Source organism: Erpetoichthys calabaricus, chromosome 2 (genome assembly GCF_900747795.2).
Source record: "Erpetoichthys calabaricus chromosome 2, fErpCal1.3, whole genome shotgun sequence".
In the NCBI taxonomy this organism is placed as follows: Eukaryota; Metazoa; Chordata; class Cladistia; order Polypteriformes; family Polypteridae; genus Erpetoichthys; species Erpetoichthys calabaricus.
In genome coordinates, this window is record NC_041395.2 from 129,327,715 (window position 1) to 129,347,024 (window position 19,310).

General features: G+C 36.7%; 1 protein-coding gene across 1 annotated transcript in view; it reads left to right on the top strand.

Moving 5' to 3' along the window:
- Positions 1 to 15,014, top strand: part of LOC114645351 (extracellular calcium-sensing receptor-like) — a 32,612-nt gene extending 17,598 nt beyond the window's left edge. Inside the window, exon 6 of the mRNA XM_051922273.1 lies at positions 13,934 to 15,014. Coding sequence (XP_051778233.1) covers positions 13,934 to 14,847 — 914 coding nt within the window. The 3' untranslated portion in view covers positions 14,848 to 15,014. The remainder of the gene's footprint in view (positions 1 to 13,933) is intronic.
- Positions 15,015 to 19,310: the final 4,296 nt, after the last annotated feature.

Genomic DNA, 19,310 nt, shown 5'->3' on the forward strand with positions numbered 1-19,310 from the left:
CTTTTACCTAACACACCCCTCCCCAAGAGTAATCCGGTTCAATGAGATTTGAAGTGTTAAACATGGTGAGGGATCTCAAATGATATTGGCAGCTATCTCATGGAAGTCATCTGCTTGGTTGTATAATGGCATTGGAAGATGAGGTCATTTTACAGGACAATGATGCAAACAGTTGCTCCTCATGATGTTCCTCTATTCCAAACTGATAATGCCACCATGCATACTGCTATACTAATTCAAGAGTGGCTTCATTAACACCAGGACAGACTTTAAGACGTCATCAATTACAAGATCACAACACTGAACCTGAACCTTTGAAGTAAGTTCTAGAGCACTGAGTGAAAAATAGATTTTCACTTCCTTCAGCACTCAAAGAAACGGAGTTTTTTTTGTTTTTTATTGGAAGAATGGTGAAATAACACTCTCCACACAATTCATGGCTTGTACAACAGCATTTCTAGAATGAATAAAGCTGTTCTGAAGGAATAGGGTTGCCCTATATCTAGTTAAAAGTACATTTTGATAGCTAAATATTATTCATCCTTATTCACCACTGTTTATCCTATGCTGTTTTCTTTCCTGATGTGACATGGTGGCCCATATTTTACATACTGAATACACTACTACTACAGGTGTTACCAGCCTCAGGCCAAGGGAAACCTGGGCCAAGTACAAGTCACTGTTGCTACAGAGTGTAGCCATGGCACTATGGTGCCAAAAGCATAAAGAAGCAGGCTGCAGTCTCTGACCTACTCTGTTCTTTATTCTTATTTGCCCAGATGCATATAACTGCTTCAGTCTCTACCTAGATCAACATGGTGATTGGTTAAACAATGAAACATACCAATTCCCTTTGTTTAACAATAGTGCAAACACATTTTCATTGGTTAAACAATAGTATTGATGCCAAATATCAAGAACTACATATACCACGGTATGCTTATTAGAGGCAAATGTCCCCAGAACATGTTAATTTTCAAACCAAGTAAATACAAACATTTTCTAAGGAAGCAAGCAATGCTGTTATCACAATACTATATATTGAAGGGATACCAATCAGAGTAGTTTTTGATCTTCAAAGCAGGTGACTCTTTTGCGAGACAGGAAAATATTTACGTCCTGTAGACAGACACCAACAAAAACGTGTAACAGAATTATTCAGGAAATTTGCCTTTTCACTTATCATCCCAGTCTCAAAAAAGGGTGCCTACTGCCCCTTCATCTATTGGCTTTTACTTTTATTATTTACATGTGTTTTTCCTAAATGCAACACACCGATTACACAGGCAGGTAGGGTGTGTGGATGCTAGGGGTCACTGTTGCCCCATGAAACCCACCAGACAGATGTCTAAGACACACTTGTAAAAGCACCAAGTATTAATTTTAATATTTTTCTTCAATTACAGTGCACAAAGCACCACACACACACCACAATTCTTCAATTATAATACAATAATCAATTATCGCAATCCTCCACTCCTCCCAGCAGCTCTGTCACTCTACCACCCAACTCCGGCTCCCCTTGCTGTGTCTTAAGCAGTCCTTTAAAAAGTCCATGACCCGGAAGTGTTCCTCCCAGGTCAAACGCCACATCATCCGTCCTCAAGTAGCCCGGAAGTACTGCGGGCTTCCGTCCTCGTGACTCCAAAGTACTTCCAGGTTGTAATAACAGTAGGAGTCCCCAGGTTCTTTGTGAGCTCCCCCTGGCGGCACCCACGGCACCCAACAGAGCTGAGGAAACAAACTCCATGTCCCAGGATGCCCTGAGGGAATCCGGGGAACTGTTGCCGTCCAGGGGAGCTGCCACCTAGCGTCCTGGGGGAGGCAGTGTCCTGAAAAGGCTGCCTTCTTCCATTCTTCTCTTTCAGGGACGACCCAGCCGGATTGAGCTGTCGGCCGTCTATCACATGGCTCCTCCCCCAGCTGAGCATCATAAGGCGAAGCGACCAGCCCCACTAGGGTAGTCCTTTCTCAGGAGGGACTCTCTGCATTGAACGGACCATGGCTCCCTCCTGAAACACAAGAGCAGGATAACAACGGGGAGACATTGCTTTTCCTGCAGGTTCTCCTTTTCTTTCTGGGGCTTGCTCACAGTTTGGGTCTCCCTATGAGTAAGAGAGAGACCCTTTACTGTCTGCACCCTATTATTTTTGGGTGAGACCAGCGCTGATGTCTTAAGGTTTGGGAAAACCCAGAAGTCAGCACTATTCCGCTGCTCCAATGCCCCCGCTCCTTCCACCGGACACTTGGTCATCACCCCCATATCAATTATGGGACTCAAGATTACTTGGCAGCTGATACCAGCCAATCGTGCTGCCCTTGTCATCTGAGTCCCAACTTCATGTACGGTACCGGCTGCACCCACCTGTACAGCCGAATCTGTCATCTGGGGAAGCTCCCATCCGAAGCGACATAAATATTCATTCACCCGCTGTAAAGGTGCCTCGGCCGCCGCTCCCAATTCCTCAACGATCTTCCTCAACGAGGTGATGACCTGGAAAAGGGTTTTTACAGGCTGGATTACCTTTTCCAGCTCCAGCAAATTAAAGTAATTTTTCCGATCGACTGGAGGCAAACTCGGACTTTCAAAAGCCCCATCCTCCAGCCGCGAGCTGACAAGCGTCTCCTGTGCCTGCGCAGTTGGGCCTCACCCTGCCTTTTGGGAATTGGAGTTTCGGGGACTAGCTTCCTGCCGACCGCAATCTTCCTGACTCATTTTTTTGGTGGATCGATTGGTCACTCCTCGAACCTCCTTACCTTCTTTAATGGCATGCGATGCTTCGTCCGCCTTCCCCTCCCTTTTCGGAAAACCTGCATCCGTCGGGATGTCTTGACTCCAGCCTACGGGCTGCTGTTGACCTTCTCTATACTGTGATACTTTGGGTCTTATCACGTGTCCGTTGCTGGTCGACCGCATGTGGAAGTCTTCCGTGTTCGTACTCCCCTCGGAGAGCACACAACCGTCTTCAGGATGATTCTTTGTCTTTAATACGAACTCCAGATGCGCTCTGTCTACGAGGTATGAGCACGGGACAAAGTGAGTTATTTTAAAGATGTTTTCGATCCCTTCCCGGCACATACCTCGTCTTGGTTGTTGGCACCCGGAAAATTTTTCACCCGTAAGGCGTTGCTCTGTTGCTCATCTTGGACACAGGGGATGTCGAGCACATGACTTTTCTCTGCACTGTCGGTCGGTATAGGCTTCTTTTTTCCCATGACGGACCGGCGAAATGGGTTTGGTGGTTTCCATGTGTCGCTGTCTGTGGGTTATGTGCACATTAATTTTAAAAGGTTTTCTGACCTAAAGCGACGGTCAGAATCCTGCCGACTACGCCAATTGTGGATGCTAGGGGTGAAACCCCGTGAAACCCACCAGACAGACGTCCAAGACACACTTGTAAAAGCACCAAGTATTAATTTTAATATTTTCTTCAATTACAGTGCACAAAGCACCACACATGCCACAATTCTTCAATAATAATACAATAATCAATAATCACAATCCTCCACTCCTTCCAGCAGTTCCGTCACTCTACCACCCAACTCCAGCTCCCCTTGCTGGATCTTCAGCAGTCCTTTAAATAGTCCATGACCTGGAAGTGTTCCTCCAAGGTCAAACACCACATCATCCGTCCTCAAGTAGCCCGGAAGTACTGCGGGCTTCCGTCCTCGTGACTCCAAAGTACTTCCAGGTTGTAGTAACTGTGGGAGTCCCCAGGTTCTTTTTGAGCTCCCCCTGGCGGCACCCACAGCACTCAACAGGGCTGAGGAAACGAACTCCATGTCCCAGGATGCCCTAAGAGAACCCAGGGAACTGTTGCCGTTCAGGGAAGCTGCCACCTAGTGTCCCAGGGTAGGCAGTGTCCTGAAAAGGCTGCCTTCTTCCATTCTTCTCTTTCAGAGATGTCCCAGCAGGTGCTATACATTAAATTACAAAGTACACAACCTAATTAACCAATCCTGATATTTAAAAAAAAACATTTGTAAACACGTTATGTATCTAAATAGTGAAAATATTCTTGTTTTTGGCCAAATAAACAAAACGATAATATCTTCAAAATTGCTGTTTTATCTTTATGTTAACATCAAGTGTTTAACAGAATTGAATAAAAGTGCATGATTATTGTATAAAGACAAGGCAGCAGATATGATTATATATATATCCATATTGCTTTTTTTTGCCCATTTAACATCATTGGGTGGTTTATGAGGTTTGGTGTAGTACGTGATTATAATATTCATGTATTTCACTTTAAATGCAATTAACACTCCACACACATTTTCTAATATTTAATCAATTGTTTTCTTTATTAAAAAAAAATCTGTTTCCATAAATAGCCAACAAATAGAGCCAGATCTTAAAATCCACCTTTATGAAATTACTGCCAACTGCTCTGATGTTTATTCTCTACAAGTAGCACCTGAATAACAAATAACAAATAAAAACACATATTTTGTAAGGTTGTTTAAGAATACTCTAGAGATTAAAACGCTTTGTATATAAAATGTTTTCTGTGTTCTAAAACATATGTAGTGCACAATGAAATGCACAGTGTTCATTAATGTTTTTCTGGCTTTGTTTCTTCCAGCAACATATGCTAAATATACATCATGCCAGGCTCAAGACAGCTTTAGTTTCAATGGTTTATATAAAGCTGGAGACATCATGTTAGGGGGAATATTTGCAGTGCATTTTGAATCACATGCACCAGAAATATTATTCAGATCTAAGCCTCTGCAGTGGAAGTGTGACAGGTAACTTCATTTCATTTGATATTGAGACAAAGAAATTATGTGTGTGAGTGTTTTATATATATATGTATATGTATATATATATATATATATATATATATATATATATATATATATATATATATATATATATATATATATATATATATATATATATATATATACACATATATTTGTATTATTATAATGACAACAGACAATGCATATGGTTTCCATTTTATGGTTTGTCTGAAAGTGTCTTTTGCTTAATCTGCTATCTTTTTTTTTTTTTAACAGTTTTGATATCTTACTTTTTCAAAGACCACAGACCATGGCATTTGCTATCGAAGAAATAAACCAAGATCCTTTCCTTCTCCCAAACATAACTCTTGGATACAGAATATTTGACAACTGCATGAACCTACAGGTGTCTCTGAGAGCAGCAGCTTCTTTGATAGCCGGACAGGGTGACACCGTAAATGGCAGTAACTGTACAGGACCTCCTCCAGTTGTGGCTGTTATAGGAGAGCCCTTATCCTCACATTCTATTGCCATAGCACGGATGCTAAGCCTCTTCAGTGTCCCTCAGGTATGAAATGGCAAAATTATTTTGCCCATTATGCTGTTTTGAAGAAAAAAAAATGTCTTCACTGTATCACTATGATTGTTCTTTTGTAATCTCTACTGAATTATTACTGATTTTTCAGTGATTACATTTCTTTTTCACTGTGTCTGAGATTTGTTTAATTAAATTTCTATATTAAAAAATAGTTCAGATATTCACATTATTTAAATATACAGTATACAACAGTTGATTACCTTCTCATAACCACCGAAGAAAATTTAAAGTCAGGAGCCAAAATTTGATTTGAAGTTTACAGGGAACTTCTTTTCATATACTTAAAGAGGACCACACATGTAAAATAATGTTTTATTTATATAGCACCTTATATCAAACCCAAGGTGCCTTTAAAAATACATTAAGTAAAAGTATTTCAGATCACACATTATAAGCACAGAGAATAAATAACCTAAAAATAACATCAGAAATTTATAGGACAAAATAAAAGTTATGTGGTTTGTGTAATACAAACCTGATAACTGAACAGGGGACAAACATTTAGATTTTTTATTTGCATTCTATTTAATAGTGTATTAAACTATACAGGTATATGCAGCTGGTTACAGTTAATACAAGTCTTTAACATCAAGCACACACCCAAAATGTCTATTTGTTAGTTATCTTACTCACACTTTCTCATTACATTTTTGAAAGTCAGAAAAATATTTTTCCACATTAAGTGAAAAAATATGTTTTTTGTAACATCATGTACAGGAATAGATTTAGTTATTAAAACAAAGTTCAAAGTACAAATCAATATTACATTTCAGTGTTTACATTTTAGAATATATAATTATGCCAAGCAATAAATTCCATGATACTATCTATCCATTCCTCCATTTTGTCCAGCTGAAAGCACATCATCTGCCCTAGAACCAGTAATTCTATGAGAGGATCTAACTCTTGATGGAAAACCAGTTAAGCATCCACATGCAAACTCTTTGATGCAGGGCTAAATTACAGTTAAAAGTTAAATTTAACAGGCAAGTCTTCAGGTGTGGAAAGAGTACACAAAGAAAAAAAAAGCCACTCTGACCCAAGAAGAATGTGCAAATGCCACAGACGGCAACCAGACCGGGATATACATGTGAATCGTCTGGGGCTGCAGCCTTTAGTATGAGGATTTTTATTCTTTTTTTAACTGAAGTTTAGGTCTTTTCAAATTTTGTGGCACCTTAGCGATCTCCATATTCACTAGACCAGCAGTAGTCCTAAAGAAAAAAATTATTTTACTGTTTATAATCATTTTAGATAACATTTCATTAGCAGTGATTACAGCCTTGCAGCGAATAAAAATTAATATTGTACATTATTTACATATAGTGGTAGACACAAACTGCTACAAAAAATTGCAATCACAAATAGGTACACATTTTTAAAGGATTTTTCTTTCAAATAATTTACTGTATTAAGTTTGTAAATCCAAAGGAACTGAATGTCACACAGCTAGAAGGCCACTCTGTATTTTTAAAATATCACTAAACATCACTAAAATTTTAGACTACTTTATTATAAAAAATTGACATGATCTACAGCATTTACAATGATTCAGAAATATGGTTAAAATATGTTTATTTGTAAGAATTAAAAGAGTTGAATATTAAGACCTGTAATAATTACTAACGAACTGCTGTTATTTTCTCCTCAGATCAGCTTTTGTGCTTCAAGCCCATTACTAAGCAACAAAAGAGAGTTTCCTTCATTTTTTAGGACAGTTCCAAGTGAAGCCTTCCAAGTGATTCCCAAAATAATTCAGTATTTTGGATGGACTTGGGTAGGTGCTATAGGAAGTGATGATGACTATGGTGTGTATGCATTAAAGAGTTTTAGTGAAGAACATAAGAAATTTGGCTGCATTGCTTTTTCAGAAGCTATTAATGTCAATGACAAATCAAATCTGAAACGTGCAGTAAAGACTGTGCAACAATCTAGTGCAAAAGTTATTGTTGTGTTTCTAACTAAGCTGGATGTAAGTGTTTTAATAAAAGAAATTGCTCAACAAAACATCACTGGAAAGCAATGGATAGCAAGCGATTCATGGAGTGCTTTCGCTGCATTAGCCAGCAATGAAAACTTCAAATATTTTGGAGGTACAATTGGTGTCACAGCAAGAAGAGGGGTCATCCCTGGACTGGAGCAATATCTGCTTCAAGCAAAACCTGATTATGATCAAAATAATAATTTACTAAAACAGTTCTGGGAAAAAATATTTGGTTGCAAGTTTAATATAAATGATACAGCAACAAAGTATACTATGGAAAACAGTAAAGAATGTACAGGCTCAGAGTATCTAAAGAGCACCAAAACGGAATACAGCGATGTGTCTCAGTTAAGAGCTTCCTACAACGTGTATAAGGCAGTTTATGCTGTAGCACAAGCTCTGCACAACCTCAACAACTGTGAACATGGCAAAGGCCCATTTGAAGGAAACACGTGTGCAGATATCACAAGCGTGAAACCCTGGCAGGTAAAACAGAAAAAAAAAACAGTTTCACCAACAGTCTAAGTTTTTCATATGTCATAAAATTGGCAAAAATAATTTATTTTCTTAACATATTTATTTTGTTAATGCATCCTGGTAGAACAGTGGTTAACCCTGCTGTTTTATGGATCCAGCATTTGCCCAGTTGCTTGCCTTGTAGAGTGTGCATGTTTGCCTGTGCCTACACATATTTAAAAGAATGTTGATTAGATTAACTGGCACTTCCAAACTGATCCGTGTGTGTATGTGTGGGTCCTGGTATGGACTGGTACCCTGCAACCCTGAATTGGATTGAACAGGTTTGACAATGTTATACTATATTGCTTATTCTATTAGAGAGATGGGTTTTGTCCAAATGAGTTCAATAAAAGAACCAATCCTAAATCTATCACCAGTCCATCACAGAGAACTTGCACATTCTATTGGCCTGATTTGAACTTAACAGTCAATTTATCTTGCAAACATTTGTGAATTGAGAGGCAGCCATAGTAAATGCACATATACCAATGTGAATGCCGGGGAAGTGTGCAAACTTCACATTGACAGTAACCAGCCCTGAATTTGAACCCACATTTATGGGGCAGTCACGTAGTAGCAATAATCACAGTTTAAACCCAAAATATAATACACAGAAACTTTACCTAATATGTAAAAATGTCTAAATTAATGGGCACAATGTGCATGGAATCAAGTGAAACAAGAGGACTAGAGTTAAATTATTATATCAAAATCATAGTTCATTCATCATCACTCAGGAAAGTGGCAACATGTATATTGATTAGAACATGATTGAAAATACTACCTCTCTAAATCTGTAAACCTATTTTTATTAGTGTAAAATAACAAAGACATTTTCATTTATCTTTTCCAAGCTTCTGCATTATTTAAAGGAAGTTAATTTCACTGCTCATTTTGGAGAAAGAGTGGCATTTGATGAAAATGGGGATGCCCTTCCTGTGTTTGACATTGTAAATTGGCAGCAAACCCCTGACAAAATGGTGATTAGCAAAACTATTGGTGTGTTTGACCAATTCACTAGCTCTGGACAACAACTTTTAATCAATGAAGTTGATATCTTTTGGAATTTCGACCCGGGAACAGTAGGTAGTATCCATTTGTGCTCCTCAATGGTTTTATTTCAGAAAATATTTATTACAGTTTCTATTATACTAGTTCATAGTTCTACAATATGTTGTCAACTGTTTACATAATATGGCTATATGTTTGTGACAATTTGAGTTGCTTTACAAAAACTATATTTTCAGTAATAAAGCAGATATGCAGATATCAGGAACTTTACAGATTTAATTCACCTAAAGAATGCAATAATTTCTTGAGACATATGGATTTCCTCTTCAATCACATATCTAAGAAGTTCCTTATCAAGTTCAACCATATAAAAAGATGATTTTTCTTCAATCCAGTTCATCTTCAATCTCACCAGGATGAGAATATGCTATATACTGTATATTCTGCCATTCTTTATTATATTCTGTAAGTGCCTTGAGCATGGGAAAGGCGCTATATAAATAAAATGTATTATTTGTATTATTAGAAGTTGTGTGCTATGGTAATCATTGTAGGATTGTATTATGTTTAATTCTGAAAATCATTCCTGCATTTTTGATAGAAGAGGTAAAACAATAAGCATGCAAAGTCTTTATGAGAATGCAAGTCATTGAGACCATCTTGCTTATTTGTTAAGTAATACCTAAATTGTTACAGTTTGTCATTTTATTTCTTAGTAATGGTGTTCATTTCAAATACTATTACACTTTATTTTTTTGGAGTGAGAAAATAATAGTTATGGCTTGTGTACTTTCACAAAGATGGGATAATATCTCCGATAAACTGTACATACTCAGAGACTCAGTGAGTTTATGCACCAAGCGTATGAACTGTTCTTAACTAAAATGCTTGTCCTGAAGGACAAAGTTAAAGAGTAGAAAATGAAGGCACCAAATGAGAGATCAGTAAAGAGTAATGAGGGGGCAATCAGAGGTCTGAACCAGAAAGACAAAAGAAAGCAAGTTAGTAACCAAAATTGGCACACAAACAAATGTGAGCGAAAACAACAAAAAAATGTCCCTAAATAAGTATTGTTTTCGTTGTAGTGTTTATGATAATGGCATAATCGCGGCCCGATCACATGGTGGCAACAAGGCAATTTTCACTCTAAAGCAGTGCCTAAGTTTGCTTTTAATTTTTCAATTTCTATAGCCAGATCAATTATCTCATCAAAAAGGCTCAATTCTGTAGCAGAGAGGTAATTCATGTATTTGATTATTTGGTTAGCTTGCTTTGAATTTATTAATTTTATTATTTCCTCCATTTTGAGATCAAAAACAATAGGTTCAAGTGTTTCATATGAGTTAAAACGGTAATTCATTTTGTTGAAGTGTCAATCCATATATGCCCTAAACTGAAACAGACGATAGCTTTACTGTAGTTCCATCTTAAATAAGAGGGCTATTAATGTTCTACAATCACTAGATGACCCACAAGAAAATGGTCATGAAATATGATCACAAAATGTCGGTGCAATAATGTAACAAAAATAACAATAAATCATGTGCATAAGGTGCCCCAACACTGGACTCTATGTAGGGGAAACTGATCAGACACTGCGCCAGTGAATGAACTCACATAGATTTCATTTTAATCAGAACAGTATTGATCTTCCAGTGGCAGCACACTTTAACAGTAATGGCCACAGCATAAAGGATCTGAGGGTCACTTTGCTTATGCGTAATTTCAAGACCCAACAGGAGCGGAGAGAATGGGAATACAAATTATGCTTAAATTCAACACTCTACAAAATGGTCTGAATAGAGACAAGAGTTTTATGACCAGATATGTGGACTAAACAGACTGATTGACCAGCTGACTACATCTTACAGACAATGCACTTCAAAAAAAACCTTACAGGACTTTCTCTAGTGATGATTATCTTATCTCTACATTTTATTAGTTCATTGTTCTCTTCTTTCAGGGTTAATTAATCTCAGGTGTATTTATTTTGCTAACATTTGAACAAAAAGGTTGTTAAAATGAAAGAAAAAAATCAATTTGCTGTCCCAATATAAGCTAGAGTATTTTTCAGTTTCTTTGTTACACCTTGCCTGATGAAGGGGCCTTAGCTGCCTCGAAAGCTTGCATTTGTAATCTATTTAGTTAGCCAATAAAAGGTGTCATTTTACCCTACTTTCTCCTATATAAGGAGAAAAGCCAAGCAAAATGACACCTTTTATTGGCTAACTAGTAAGATTACAATATGCAAGCTTTTGAGGCAACTCAGGCCCCTTCTTCAGGCAAGATGTAATCATTAATGATTACATCTTGCCTGAAGAAGAGATTACATCTTGCCTGAAGAAGGGGCCTGAGTTGCCTCGAAAGCTTGCATATTGTAATCTTTCTAGTTAGCCAATAAAAGGTGTCATTTTGCTTGGCTTTTCTCTACATTCATAATGGCTAACACGGTACAACACCCTAGTACTCCTATATAAGGAGAAACACTAATATTCAGATCAGCAGGAGGTTATGCTTATAAGAGGTAGTCACACAAGATACTGAATGACTACAAGATGACTTGAAAATATTCATAGTTGTCAGTGTTTCCCTGTTGTTGTTTGTTTACTACTGTTCCAGTGAATAAGGTTGACAATGAGTGCTGCTTTCCTTTTTTTTCATCTATAAAGCCACGACCTTTGAATTCTGTTTAATATAACTGCGGTATTATTTTTATCATGAGATTTAACAAAAAATAAAGCATTTTCATTAACATTCTTTGATCATTTTTTTCGCAACTTACCTAAGTGAACTTTAATTATTTTATTTTACTCAAATCCTACCCCTGTAATTTCAGGCTCCTGAGTCAATCTGCAGCAAAAGTTGTCAACTAGGTAGCAGAAAAGCTCACAGGAAAGGAGAGCCAACATGTTGTTTTGACTGCATTCCATGTGCAGACGGAGAGATCAGCAGCCAGTTAGGTGAGTCATAATTTGTAAGGCAAATTTGTTACATGTCAGCTTAATTCATAATGAAAATTATACTTTTGTCAGTCACAGCACAGACACTGAATACATAGGGATTCAAAGTGGAAATGGCAGGAGCACCTGATTGCTTATCAGTGAGCACTGATGCAAGGCTTACATTTACAATTGAGTAGTAAATTAGGTGAGATGTGAGAGGCAGGCTCATTTCATTACTGCACAGTATTAAACCTACGTGGTCTCTGCTTCCTTTTGTTATTTACTTACATTTAATCACCTCACGTTTCTGAATTTTAGCTGTGATCAAGCTTTAGCCATCATTTACAATTTTATTTTCTGTTTATTGATTCCCACCTGTTTGCACCCTTCCGCATTTGAGTATTTTCAGCAATGTCTGTCTGCTGTTTAAATTTTTAGTTACATGAAGCTAAGTACTGGTGGTAATACTGTGCTGGAAGTTCAAATGAATATTATAGTTTCTTTCCTAGAAAGAAGATTATTGCAGTCTTGCAAAGTAAGTAAGTAATTACTGCAAAAACAAGCCATTCCAAACATCTCTAAGGAAGATACATTTAGTTAGATCAAAAGGAAAAGGACATGCACATAGTCAGTATTTCTTTGATGGTCAAGTATATTGTAAATACAAAAACTTGAAAACCATTGAGATTTAAAAAGGCAAAAATTCTTACACTAAACTAAAGAGTCATTTTACTCCTTTTAAATAATGGAGACATTTTACTATTTACCTGGAACAAAATTAATATTCCAATTAAACAAACTGACTATATGAAAATAATAACGTAAAATAATAAATGTAAAATAATCCTTCTTTCATCCTCACTGCATTTAAGATCAAAAACCATTTTAACCTTCTTTATAAAAATTCATACTGAAAATGTAATGTTCACTTTCAATAACATCTATTAATAGCACATTGAATGAATGTGATTTTCATTGTGTTTTGGGGTACCTTAATGATGCAGTGACAACATTATCACATAATAATATACTGCACCATATTAATCTAAATGTTTACATGGCTATCAGTGCTCTTTACAATCTGCAGTGATTTTAAGGGTGAAGAATTGCTCCTTAAACTCTCTAAAATAAAAAAAATCAGTATGTGATAGAAACCAAAGCATGCAACAAAGTAGCTATAGTTATGTACAATCAACAGACAATACATTGTACCACTTATATGCTGTAATCTGTAAGCACATACAGTATGAGTCATATACAAACAACTAAATCAACATATATATTTTTTAATTTACCAGATACAAATAGCAATCGTTCAGGGTGAGATTGTTATAACGTGACATTAGCAGCCAGTCAAGTTTATCCATCCATCCATATTCTGAATCCACTTACTCTAGACTCTGCTTGACAGGATTCAGAGTTTATCCTAGCAGCATGAGCACAAGATGGAAAACAACCTTGAAAGGGGCACCAGTCCATCACAGGGCATGCTGTTGTACTCATGTTCATTTATACCCAGAGAAGACAGACGTGAGAACAACATGCAGATTTCACATAAACAGTAACAGGAAAAAGTAACAAAAATATATAAAGTACTTAAACATGTAAAAATATAAATAAGTCAAGCACTAAAAACATATGCGGTGGGCTGGTGCCCTGCCCGGGGTTTGTTTCCTGCCTTGCGCCCTGTGTTGGCTGGAATTGGATCCAGCAGACCCCCGTAATCCTGCGGGTTGGATAATGGATGGACTAAAAACGTATGTATCATAAGCTTTTCACCCCCATGTATTTCCCTTTTTAACTAGAACAGTTGCTCTGGTTTATTAAAAATTATGATTTACCTCTCTCTCCCCTAAAGCTTTAATATTGCCCTCTAAATACTTACAAAGTATAGGGAAAAAGACATCATGAAAAATAAGCTTCTATATTGTTTTTATGTATTATACTATATATTTATTGTGTAAGGTCTATCATATGGTCATTTACTGCTGTTGCTGATAAAGATGCGGAGATGTCATATTTTGTACATTGTGCTGTTTCTTTTATTTACTATTGTTTATTGTTTATAGCTGTATCACAAAGACAATAGAAGGCAATAAAGTTTCAGTTAATTCTGTTTTCTTTCAGATTCCACAGAATGCTTAATTTGCCCTCCTGATTTCTGGTCTAACCAAAAAAGAAACAAATGTATATTAAAAGAAGTTGAGTTCTTGTCTTATGAAGATGCAATGGGAATTACTTTAACCACAACTGCTTTATTGGGTGGCTGTTCATCAGTTGTTATTTTAGCCATCTTCATTTATTTTCGAAAAACCCCTGTTGTAAAAGCAAATAATTCTGAACTAAGTTTTCTTTTGCTTGTGTCACTGATGCTGTGCTTTCTTTGCTCATTGTGTTTCATTGGTGAACCCACCCACTTGTCATGTAGGCTGAGACATGTTGCTTTTGGAATCAGCTTTGTTTTGTCCATTTCTTGTATTCTTGTAAAAACTATTGTGGTGATAATGGCATTTAAAGCTACAAAGCCAGGGAAGAGTGTAATGAAATGGTTTGGAGCAACCCAGCAGAGAGGCACTGTCTTTTTCTTTACTTTCATTCAGGCTTTAATATGCATTATATGGTTGACAACGGCCCCACCTTTCCCAAATAAAAACACCAAGTACCAAAATGCAAAAATAATATTTGAGTGTGACATTGGATCAGTGGCAGGCTTTAGCTGTCTGCTGGGATACATTGGACTATTGGCGTGTATTTCTTTTCTGCTAGCCTTTATCGCAAGAGGCTTACCAGACACCTTCAATGAAGCCAAATTCATCACATTCAGCATGCTCATCTTCTGCGCAGTGTGGATAACATTCATCCCAGCTTATATCAGTTCACCAGGGAAGCACACAGTAGCTGTTGAGATTTTTGCCATCTTGGCATCGAGTTTTGGCCTCCTGTTTGCAATATTTGCTCCAAAATGTTATGTTATTCTGTTTAAACCAGAGAAAAATACTAAAAAAGCTCTAATGGGCAAAGATATTGGGAAAAATAAATGATAAAACTGAACTAGCCTAAATATGGAATTTTGACATATGGGTTTGCTAGTTGTCGAAAGATGGACTGATATTACAATTGACATATTTCTGTGTTGCCTCCATTACTACCAAAACAGGCTTTAAGAATAGAAAATACTTTATCGCATTTGCTCACTAATATCAGCCAAAAGCATGCAATAAGGGTACATATTAATTTACATATACTTTAATAATCTAATAAAATGTTTACTGTATATAATTGTGTCCAATTTCCATAATTTGGTATTTCCAATGTTAGAAAGTATTAAATTGAAGTAAAGTGTAGTTGACAATGATCTTGGGTATTATGAGCCTTTAACACTAGAATCCCTGAAGCCTGCGAAAAAAAGTCATAATTCCAGGCCCCTTTAAATGCCCTCACACCTCTTCATCAGTGTCTTAGTTTTTCAAATGTGTGGATCAGCACTGGCAGAAGGCAGCCTGCTATCCCATCCCCTCACCGACACAGCTGAAGTTCTCCCAGCTCTAGTCGGTGAGATGTATGGAATTGTATAGGGTAAGTAATATTTCGCTATTTGGAATAGATACATTTCATGTCTGTTTACACAGAGTGTTACAGACTCAAATCAAATGTATGTTTTAATAGCAGCTCAGTACTCAAAATGGGGAGAACCTACACCTTTTGATTACAAGGCAGCACTTCTTACCTCAGCAGCAAGCAGAAATGTCGTCTCTGTTGATTGATATTTGGGCTTGGGTTTTTACTCATTGAAAGCAATATGTAAATGGAATGATTTCATTTCTTTGGTTATATTCTCGAATAAAAGCGCACTTGTTTTGTTATACTTTTTGTGAAAGTGTTTATTTGATATTTGGACTTCAGTCGTCACATATTATACACTTCACGTCAGCATTTTGTCATTATAACTATAACATGAAAAAAGTTTCTGTTTTAGTCATGTGTTCAGCATTTCTTCCTACATTTACAGAGATCATTGCAGACACGGAACACACATGAAATGTATGTATTCCAAATAACGAAATATTATTTACCCTATACAATTCCATATACCTCACACCTAGATAAACAGACTTGAGCTAGGAGAACTTCAACTGAGTCAGTGGGGGATGGGATAGCAGGTTGCTTGTGCTGATTGACACATTTGCAAAACAAAGACGCTGATAATGAAGTGTGAGGGAATTTATTGTGGCCCAGGATTACAACTTTTTTCGTAGGCTCTAGGGATTCTAGTGTTAAGTAGTCTTTAGTTGCTAGCAATGCTAGAATCAGTCTACATCAGACTAACTGGTTATCTTCTCTGTGATGACCAATCCCCACACTGGGCATTTTGCAGTACAATAAAGTTAAAGCTACTATCCATATCTTTAATATATTTGTGTCATGTGTCCATTGTCATTGATGCAAAGGCTCTCAAAAACTCTGATGTCTTGCATCAAGGCCAAGGGTTGTAGCTTCAGAAAAGTGGTTCAAGCACCAAGTGTGCAACATTATAAATGAAATACAAAATGGCAAAGGGTTAGTAAGTCACAGTCACAATAATGTAAAATAAACAAAGAACTGTGATAAACACAGCCAAACCAGGATAGGTTATGCTTAAGTAATGAATCTTTAATTGTATTCCTTACAGTATGCTAGCAGACAGATTATTCAAAAGTGTGGGGACTTAATACCTATTTAATAGATTATCTATCTAAACCATCTTACACAGTTTTAAAACGTTCTGCTTAGTAAAAGGGGGACAAACATGGTGTGAAACCCCTGAAATTGTGAAAATCATCCTTAAGCTGAATAGGAAGGCAGTTGTCTTTGAGTTCTTTACAAGCTTGACAGTGGTAGATGCTTGAGTAGCAGCAGTCAATTTGGCCAAGAAATGAAGTGAATCCTTTGATAAGCCTTCAAAGGGTTTGAGAAAAAAGAAGAAAAGTATAAATAGGACTCCCATTCTAAGTGGCTAGTGCCTGTCTTGGTCTCAGTAATGCTGAAGAATGTGACAGAGAATATCAGAACATGATGGAAATTGCTAATACTGTGAAAATGACAATGTTCATATTGAAGAGAACATTGCTTTACCTTCAGAATAACCCAAATTAATCTGTTTCCGCTTTCTTGTGTTGTGATATCTGGGCCCACGGAACACAAAAAAAATTTTGTCTTACTACTTTAATACGGCCTAGAAACATAACATAGGTAAGGAACTGAAACTCCTAAGCAGACTTGTAGCCTGCACACTCAAAGAAGGCCACACCTGCAAAGTGAAAAATTGAGAGGAGAGCTGTGAAAACCCCTTGCGTAAAGAAAACAAAAATACAAAACACTAAGAGTTTCTTAATAATAGTAAAGTTTTTTCACAGAGGAGTAGAAAAAATAATCAAACTACAAAAAGATTCTCAAGATTAAAAAAAAAGGACCAAATACGAAATCCAAAAGCAAAAATTTTAACAAGAGTAGAGTGTTCAAAAAACTGACAATCAAAAACAATGACTCACTGGAGTGAAGCGCATTTTGGGGTTTGTGGTGGTGCAGGGTTTTTAAAGACAAAGGAGCAAATCAGACACCTTGAGTGTAGGTTTGCGGGGGGAAAGCCATGTGGCTACAAAGAAATTGATGACGGAATTATCTAACTACACATAATGTGCACAAATGCAGTTAGAGCAGCCATCCTTCAGGGAGGCTCTGTGAATCCTTTTGCGCACCTACAGTCACTGAGTATAAAAAGAGTCTGAGAGTGAGATGGCTGGAAGATTGAAAACTCAATAGAAAAATGAAAAGAAGTCAAGAATGTAAGATTGATAAAGATATTAATATTCAGTAATAATGCATGGATGAAAGCATGGTGTGAACAAGAAGGTTTTACTTTTCTCTGCTATTGGAATTCCTTTTATCTTAAACATTTCCTTTATCAACAAGATGGACTATATTTACAAGAGAAAGGGACAAGCGTTTTAGGAGCAAGAGTCTTCCGGGAAGTGTGTAGACATTTAAACTAGATTATATGGGGCGAAAAACTGAGAAAGATACAAAAAAAACAGTCAACCAAACCTAAAAAAAAACTCATCTTAAAACAGAAAATGTGACTTTTCTCATTTAAAATGTTTACTCCTTAATGCAAGAAGCATTAGAAATAAAATGGATGAACTGGAGGCAACAGTATTGACTTGGGACTATGATATTCTAGTAATTATAGTCATGGCTAAATGAGAGTGACACAGAGGAAGATAATATTAGTGGCTACACATGTTTCTGGAGAGTCGTACAAGGAAGGAAAGGAGGGGGTATGGCACTATATGTGAAAAATAATATTCAGGCCCACATGTTCAAGATGCATGATGGATGCTTGTCAGGATCACTGTGGGTTAAGCTAGTAAGAAAGATGGGCAGAGAACTGTTTATTACAGTTTTATACAGACCACCAAATTCTGATATGTTAGATAGTAACATATTATTTAATCAAATAAGACAGATGTGCAACAAAGAGGGTGTTGTGCAATCAAACATTGATTAGGAAGACCCTGTTGGGAATACAAAAGAGGAAACAATAAAGATAAAGTAACAAGAACAGAAGTTACTAATACTTTAAGCAACAGTGATCAGAGCATGGTAAAATTTGAGATAAGCTTTGAAAACACACAAATACACACCAACACAAAGACCTATAACTTGAGGAAAACAGACTTTATGGAGATGAGGAAGTATCTTAAAAACATCAAATGGGAAAGCAAAACCTAAGCAGCTATAAATTACAGTTGGTGTCACTTCAGAGTTTTTTCTGATCCAGTCTCAAAATAAGTTTTTACTAAAAAGGAATAAAACAAAAAGACTAACAAAATGGCCAAAATGGATAAATGGGAGTATTATTTTAAAAAGTAACACTGAAAAGATCACTATACAAGAATTTTTTTTAAAAGCCTGGTAATTGTGACTTATCGGAATACAGGAAACTACAGCAAGTGGTCAAAAAAAGCATTTGAAATGTCAAAAGGGAAACTGAAATGAAGATTGTTAGAGAAGCCAAAATGAACAGCAAGCATTTTGTTTTCTCTGCTACTCCTGTGAAAAGATGCTAAAAAAAATTTAAGAAACCCTAGGGTCATGATTGGAGAAAACATTGAAAATGACAAGAAAATAGCAAATGAACTAAACAAATATTTCACCCATGTATAGTAAAACCTTGGATTGTGATTAACTTGGTCTGCAAGTGCTTTGCAAGACAAGCAACAATTTTTAATACATTTTAACTTAATAAACGAACAAAGTCTTGCAATACGAGTAGTACGTATACGCTTTGTCTGCCGAGTGTCACGTGATCACAATTGAGCTGATGGTTCTTCTCTTGCTCTTACTGTGGAATTGTGGGTAATCGTCTCCCATGCTCGGTCTCAGTTGGTGTGCCTCACTCGTATAGTCAACATCCATACAAGTGTATACTGTTTACTATAGCATTGTGACCACGTGTGTGTGTGTA